This window comes from Bubalus kerabau, chromosome 9, assembly GCF_029407905.1.
Source record: "Bubalus kerabau isolate K-KA32 ecotype Philippines breed swamp buffalo chromosome 9, PCC_UOA_SB_1v2, whole genome shotgun sequence".
In the NCBI taxonomy this organism is placed as follows: domain Eukaryota; kingdom Metazoa; phylum Chordata; class Mammalia; order Artiodactyla; family Bovidae; genus Bubalus; species Bubalus kerabau.
Genome location: NC_073632.1, coordinates 19552243 through 19560849, shown reverse-complemented (window position 1 = coordinate 19560849; position 8607 = coordinate 19552243). Strand labels below are relative to the sequence as shown.

Below are 8607 nucleotides of genomic sequence, written 5' to 3'. Positions count from 1 at the left end.
GACTCTTGAGAGTCCCTTGGACTGCAAGGAGATCCAACCAGTCCATTCTGAAGGAGATCAGCCCTGGGATTTCTTTGGAAGGAATGATGCTAAAGCTGAAACTGCAGTACTTTGGCCACCTCATGCGAAGAGTTGACTCATTAGAAAAGACTCTGATGCTGGGAGGGATTGGGGGCAGGAGGAGAAGGGGACGACAGAGGATGAGATGGCTGGATGGCATCACTGACTCAATGGACGTGAGTCTGAGTGAACTCTGGGAGTTGGTGATGGACAGGGAGGCCTGGCGTGCTGTGATTCATGGGGTTGCAAAGAGTGGGACACGACTGAGTGACTGAACTGAACTGAACTGAGGTTTGTCATAGCTTTTATTCCAAGGAGCAAGCGTCTTTTAATTTTGTGGCTGTAGTCACCATCCACAGTGATTTTGGAGCCCAAGAAAATGAAATCTGTCACTGTTTCCACTTTATCCCCATCTATTTGCCATGACGTGATGGGACCAGATGCCATGATCTTAGTTCTTTGAATGTTGAGCATTAAGCCAACTTTTCATTCTCCTCTTTCATTTTCATCAAGAGGCTCTTTAGTTCTTCTTCACTTTCTGCCATAAGGGTGGTGTCATCTCCATATCTGAGATTATTGATATTTCTCCCAGCACTCTTGATTCCAGCTTGTGCTTAATCCAGGCCCATATTTCACATGCTGTACTCTGCATAGAAGTTAAATAAGCAGGGTGACAATATATAGCCTTGATGTGCTCCTTTCCCAATTTTGAACCAGTACGTTGTTCCATGTTGATTTCTAACTGTTGCTTCCTGACCTGCATATAAGTTTCTTAGGAGGTAGGTAAGGTGGTCTGGTGTCCATCTCTTTCAGAATTTTCCACAGTTTGTTGTGATCTACACAGTCAAAGGTTTTAGCTTAGTCAATGAAGCAGAAGTAGATGTTTTTCTATGATGCAGTGGATGTTGGCAATTTAACCTCAGGTTCCTCTGCCTTTTCTAAATCCAGCTTGTACATCTGGATGGTCTTGGTTCACGTGTTACTCAAGCCTGTAATGAGGCTGCATAACAAATAACTTTCAAGTCTTTGTGGCTACCAAAACATTTTTTATTGTGCACAGGTCTGGAGCCGCTCTGCTTCAGTCTGGGAGGTGGATGCAGGTCTGCTCTACACAACGTTCATTCAAGGACCAGGTTGAATGAGCAGTGCCAACCTGCAGGGAGGCCTTCCCATGGAGAATTGCATTTTCTGTGTCACAGCACTAATTCTTCCTGTTAGGTACTCACCAACTCATCAGCCAGCACAGGAGCAAGTCGTCTGTATGGAAGCAACCTAAATGTCCATCGATAGATGAATAGATAAAGAAGATATGTACGCACACACACAGATATATACATATATGTACTACTCGGCCATGAAAAAGAAATGAGATAGTGCCATTTGTAACATCATGAATAGACCTAGAAATTATCATACTGAGTGAAGTAAATCAGATAGAGAAAGAAAAATGCCATATGATATCACTTATATGTGGAATCTAAAATATGGCACAGATGAACATATCTACAAAACGGAAACAGACTCACAGACATAGAGAAAAAACTTGTGGTTACCAAGTGAGGGGGCAGTGCATGGATTGGGAAATTGGGATTAGCAGATGTAAGCTAGTAAATATAGGACAGATAAACAGCCGAGTCCCACTATATAGCACAGGGAAATATATTCAATATGCTGAGATAAAACATAATGGAAAAGAATATGAAAAAGAATATACCTATATCTAAATATTTATGGCTTCCCTGTAGCTAAGACAGTAAAGAATCTGCCTGCAATGCAGGAGAGTTGGGTTTGATCCCTGGCTCAGGAAGATCCCTAGGGGAAGGAAATGGCAACCCACTCTAGTAGTCTTGCCTGGAGAATCCCATGGACAGAGGACCCTCGTGGGCTACAGTCCATGGGGTCACAAAGAGTCAGATGTGACTGAGTGATAAATACCACTACTACTATATCTGTATCTTTATATCTATATATGTAAAACTGAATCATTTTTCTATACAGCAGAAATTAACACATCATAAATCAACTATACTTCAATAAAATGCATTTAAAAATGATAAACTAGTCACCTGGTCAATCCCATGTCAGTGGCAAAGGGATGTAGATTGTCATCCTGTTATATTGTGAGGGGCTGCAAAACAGCATGGCAACAGGTCTGAGTGTGTGATCCTTTCAAAAGGAGTGAGGAATTGGACACATAATCCAGTCTTCAAGGTGGAGGATGAAAACAATAAGTAGAGGAGAGAAAAACTTCCAAGAAGGAAGTTCTCGATAGGCGATGCAGAGGAGGGGTCAATAACTATGCTGAGAAAATGCTGTTGGATGTGCTGCATTTCAGCAAAGTGGTAGGGGCACAATCCACCCACCACAGGGATAGAATGGCCATATTTACCCAATAAAAATACAGGATGCCAAGTTGATTTTGAATGTCTGATAAAACTAATTTTAAGATGATTTTTAATTACTTGTTGTTTATATGAAATTCAAATGAATGTGGATATGTTGTGTTTTGATCTGGAAGCCTTCCATTGGGGTGATGAATGAGCAGTAGGTGAGGTATTGGAGGCAGGACTGAAACGACCATTCTAGGGAGGGATAAAACTGATGGATCTAGGTAGTAGTGAAAGGTTCTCCTGATGATAAAGGCCTAATCCACAATATAAGAGATCATCTCACACACACGTGTGGTGGGTGTGTGTGCTAATATTTCACATTTTGGAAGATGATGGGAGAAAGGAACAAATTTGAGTAGTAATTGTATACTGTGACCTCAGAGCATCTCTTTGTGGTGATTCAAACAGAACAAAATAGCCAAAACCATGACTTCTAAGACTTTGTCCCAAGATAGGAGCTTAGAGTAAACCTGCATGGGACCAACTACTAAAAACGCCATTACGTGGTACCCATGATTTGCTTACGTCTGCTTTGCACTCAATTATGAAGACTTGGCATCTCTTGTGCCCTGTTGATAAGTATTGGAGGGGAATCAGGGTGGCAGTACAAGTCAAGTGTGGGGGCTGCAGAGTGGAGGGATGACCTCTGGGAGCTTCTGGGGAGAGGGCACTCTACATCTCAATGATGATCATTGAATACGCTTTGGAAGCAAATAAGAGAGTGCATGGGATGACTCTGGGAAGACCCAATAGCTCCATGGGTGGATTCAATCCTAAGATGCAAAATTTTGTGACTGATGAAGAACTGTAAGAACTACGGTTATTACATCGTGTCTGGGGACAGATGGGGAGGGGTACCCAAGACAATGTTGCCTTGAAAGGATCAGTCTGGGGCTCAAAGACTACTTTGTTCATTCCTTTACCCTTGCCTTGAGTGGCGAGATGGATTTGGGTTGGAGTTCTTCCCCATTTTGTGGACTCGTCGTATGTGAAGGTTGAGCTCAGCTGTGAGCACTGAGGGAAGATGCCAAGTGCTGAGCAGGCAGGCTCTGAAGATAGACCTTGGTGGGTATTCCAGCTCCATCACTAAACCTGCACTGAAACTTTGAGCTGCAGCTTAACTGCTCCATGCTGCAGATCCTTTATGGGATGTAGGAGTCATAAGAGTACTTAATTCATAGGCTATTGGGAAAATTAACTGCAACCCATAGCCCTTTGCATGCAAATCAAGCATGTATCATTGCAATTATTTCTTTAGGTAATGATTACTCTCAGTAGACATGGGGTTCCTTGAAGATAGTATCTGTTTTGCTTTTATATCCCAAGTACTTAAAATCTAGTACCCAACAAAGTTCTTAACACTGTTGGTTAAGTAAAATCAGATCACATATTTCAGGCTGAGATTTCCAGAAATTAACTTGTCAGAGTCAGCAAGAAATCCTGAAGATTTAGCAAAATGGTCACCCTTCTAGTTAATTCCGCTCCATCATGCAGGCCCTGAAATCATAACACCATGCAATCCTATATGACTTGAAGATTGATTTCTGCTTCTGTGCCTGTCCAGACAAAGAATTCTTGAACCACATTCAGCTGCATCCTCTTTCAGTGGCCGAAGTGCCCCCTCCCACCCCCAGTGATGTGCTGTAGGGCCATTAGACAGCTGTGCTCTGACAGGTTGTTTTGAAATGAACTGATCAGTTGTTTTTGTCTCCTGTTGACCCAGCCTCACAGATAATTTCATGTCTTGTAGACCAAACAACTGGCTGACTCAGTAGGGTAAAATTCAGTCAACTGTTTAAAACACTCTAAACAACTGATTGTCTCCAATTTGATTTTGATTTAGTTGTGTTTACTCTGATTTACAAAGTTAAAGCCAGTGTGTTCTGTAAAATTTTAAGGGTTCCTAGAAGGTGGAGACTAGGTCGCAGCAATTATCTTACGGTAATGCAACACGAAATTAATGCTCACCAAGTGTCCTTAGGGTGACAGTGATGAAATATATGGAACTAAACGTGACTCTGTGGAGCTCCTGGGCACAAAAGCCTTTCTGCATCCCTGGTTAATGGTAGGAAATAGGCTTCATTCAGCCTCCATGACCTTCCCAGAGCTCCAAAGGTCGGGTTCAAACAATTACTAACCAGGGAAGGGAGGAGATGTGGAGACAAGGGAGGAGCAGTCAAGAAACAATAGTGCAGCTTTGGGGCAGGGTCCTGATTCGGCCTCAAGTGATACACAGAACAGTATCTTCGAGCTGTCTTGCAGATACTGAAACTCCCACCAGGTAGGAGAAGTTAACTTCATGCTGCCCACAAGCACAAAGACATCAGGCCAGTTGTAACCGGAAGGTTGATAATCCTGACTCCCTCTTCCCTCACCACCAACGAATCAGAACAATGTCCATAAGCTGATCATGCTCTGCTCCTTGAACACGTGAATACTCCTCACTACCCCCTGCAGGAGGGCACACAGTTTTGAGTGCATTAGCCCACTGTGTCCCCCTTTGCCCAGTAAAGCAATAAAGATATGTTTTCTTCTTCACCCAAACTCTTGTCTTCAAATTTTAATTCAGTGTTGGTGTACAGAGGCCAGGTTTGGCATCATATATGAACACACTTTTGGGGAAGAAAAGAAAATGTCATAAAGTTGAAGTAATAAAGCCAACAAATTTTATTTAACATACTACTTTTGGAGACTCAGCTATTATCTTTGAAGATATATTTATTCTCAAAGATTCTGTTGGAGATGATATAACATATTGTTTGGTTTAAGTTGATCAACCCTAAGGCAAGTTTCTATGAATAAGTCGGGGGTCCAGAAGGAACCAATGGAAGGAGGAACCAGATGCTTTGGTAACAGGTGCAGGAATTGATATTTTGACATATCACACGCTTGAAATGATTAGGCAGTTGGACAACAGCATACTTAAAGAGCAGCAGAAAAACAATCTTCCGTTTGATTCTTACTGAGATTTATTGTTTCCAGTAATGCCACTTTTCAGAAGTAAACTCATGTGCTCACTTAGACAGGCTGACAGAGTAAAAAATTGTATGTGATGCAAAGTACCCTTTGGGCTGGAGATGAAGACACACACCGTGCAGTGACAAGTCAAGTGCCCCCAGCAGATGACAAATCCCACCTCCCTTCCCACGATCCAGCTCCCCTCTTGCCCAGCGGAACCCACAATGAGTATCTGGCACAACACAGAACACAGATGGCTGTAGACTGACATGAAAAGTAAATTTTATTAAACATGTTTACATACATGAGTTGGAAGTTCATTTAAAAGCACAGGGGAGTGTTAAGACAAGTGGTCAAATAGAAAGATACTACCCAATTAGAATCAGTTGATCGTTGGCCACTAAGACAGAACAGTATCTAGCAGAAGTACACCAATGCTTCAGTCCTTCCTGCTCAGCATGGTGACCCGTGGTCAATCTGTGCCCTGGGAACAATGGGCAGGTCATTCTGGCATGTGTAAATAATAAATAATTCACTTGGTGCAGGCAGTATGTCTATGGATTAAAACCTATGTGTACACAGTGTCTACATGGGTTACAGCCCCACAGGAGGAATCTACACCAAAATATTTATTAGAAGGAATTTGGTCCATACTACATCACATTTTCCAGAGGGTAAAAAATAAAGTCCATCTATAGACATTTCGCCTCAGACTCACAGATGGAGTCTGGCTAAAGCTTGCAAAATGTCTATAACAAAAATGGATGGCTTAGATTTCTTGGTTATTTCGTAGAGTAATTAACAAGCAAACTGTACAAGTACATGCAACATACAAGCTGGCCTATGTGGAACTAACATACATTATTAAATAACCTTTTGTTTCTTTTCTTTTTTCCTTTCTTTTTTTTTCTTTATCCTTTTTTTTTAATAAAACGTGCATGCAGCTTTGAACAGTTCCCAGTCATGCTGCTCTATTTGTGGAGTCACAAAAGTGGAGGGACTCATAAAAGGAGGGAGACGGTCTTGATGCACCTGCAGAGTCTGCAGTTGTTAGCACAGATACAGAAGGTCACAAGGGAATTCAAGGCCAAGAAAAACTCAGATGAAGAAAATGCAAATTGAACTGGACTTTGTTTTATTTCCCCCACCCCAAAGTAAGATACTTTGCATTAAAAAAAACAAGCATTGTGCTTGCATCAATTTCAAAGACATGTAAACTAAAATTTGATAAAAATCATTAGTTTAGTGCAGAATATTTCAAATGAAATTTCCAGTGGAATATTAATAGCCCATACCATGTTCTTGCCAGGACGGGTACTAAGTCTACACTGAGATGCGGCCGAGGAGCCTGGGCATCATTCAAAATGTCTGAGGCTCAAATCCATTTCTAGTCACCATTTTGGGAAGTCAAACATATGGTTTGTACACATAAGCATATACTTGCTTTTATTTTGGATGTCAGGAAGGAAAAGGCATTACAAGGAGTGTTTCCAAGGTACAACGATGCATTTAGGTTAGTTCCCAGCATTCGCTGCAGACTCAGTTCTGTAAAAGTCTTCCATGCAAAACAATGGAAAACATAAATTAATGATTTAGAACACAAACAGACATGAGCTCCATTCAAAACAGTGATTCTGTGATTATTTGTTTTCGGAAGATAACTTTCATTTTCTGGGTTTCTACACATAAGAACTTGAAGAATCATAACGCGAAAGTTAGTGAGGCCCTGCATTGGCCTCACTTTGTCTCATGGCGCACACTCTGCAGAGATGCTACAGAGACTGCTTCAGCCCTTTTTTTTTGGTGCTTTTGGAAAAAGAAAGGAAGGGTCTCTGTAAAAATCACGAGCCCTGTCATGACACAGCTGAAAACAAGTAGAAACAACAAATGCAGTGAAAACCGAATTAAAACCAATCTGAAATCAACTGAAATCAACAAACAACACACAAACAAAACTTAAACACCAGGGAAATAACACTCCTTGTGGTTTGTGCAAAAAACACATAAAATACAGCTTTTCACAAGAGTGACAGTTTCCAGTTTGTTCAGTTTGGTGTGTGCATGTGCGCGCGTGTGTGAATTTGCAGTTTCCTTTCTTTCATTTGTTAGAAGCATCAGTGATTCTCTAGCACGTTGACTCTTCCTGTATTTGATAGACTGCCTTGTTCTGTCATGTGAAGCCAGGTTTTAAACAACGATTGGGACATATTATTGAAAAACGACTACAGGCAAAACACAGGTTGATTGTCTGTCTCCAACAATGCTCATGAAATATCTGGTTCAGATTATTATCCTGAAGGTAGAGTCTTAGTGGTGTGAGTTCATTAGGACCGGATGCAGGGGGGCCCAGTGGAACTTTCCAGAGATGACTGGGAAGCCCGGCGGGTCAGAGGGGTGAGCGTGGGGTCAACCAGTGATGACGGTGGGAACAGCTTGTACCAGCCGATGACCATGCTGGAAAGATCGAGTTCCTCCAACAAGATCTGAGCCACCCCCATGAAGCATTTGTGGTCCATTCTGCCATAGTCCCCCCAGACAATCACCTGCAGAAACAGAGAAGTGCAGTAAACTTGAGCTCCCCTCCTCACACGTGAAGAGCTGAGAGCAAACTGGTCTATAAAACTGAGCCAGACAGGGAAGGAGGTGAAGTGAATATAACTAAGACCAAGGAGACTTAATAATTAAAAATATTCAGGTACTCTGAGACACTTCATCATGATTTTTTGATTTGATGGAATACATATTATATTTCCCTAGTCCATGAGGGGTATTGCCTATATAAACCATGTTAAAAACAAACAGGCAAGCTTATTTACTTATCAATTCAAAACCTTCTTTAGCAACTATTGTCTAGTGAGCAATGTGCAGGACCACAGAGATATACAAATTAAATTTTGTGCAGGCTAGGAGGGCAAGATAACCCAACTTCTGGTACCATGGCATGTGTGCATGGTGGAATGTGCAAAAAGAATGAGAATATTCATTACATTTCTTTTATATTATAGACTTGTTACTGAAGGGACAGGCTGAACAATAATTATAAGCTGGTGCCTTTGGAGGACTTGCCTGACAGTTTTGACTTGATCAGAAGATTAATAAGTCAGTGAACTGACAGAACAATCTGACACCAAAACCAACTCTTTTGGTGTCAGGTAAGATTCCCATTACACTTACTCCAGGCTCTGTGGAGGTTCCCAAA

The 8607-nt window shown here is 41.6% G+C and overlaps 1 protein-coding gene across 1 annotated transcript in view; it reads right to left on the bottom strand.

Moving 5' to 3' along the window:
• Positions 1-5620: 5620 nt before the first annotated feature.
• The window catches only part of RIMS1 (regulating synaptic membrane exocytosis 1), a 600042-nt gene continuing 597055 nt past the window's right edge, over positions 5621-8607 (bottom strand). The window contains exon 34 of the mRNA XM_055534784.1: positions 5621-7951. Coding sequence (XP_055390759.1) covers positions 7733-7951 — 219 coding nt within the window. The 3' untranslated portion in view covers positions 5621-7732. The remainder of the gene's footprint in view (positions 7952-8607) is intronic.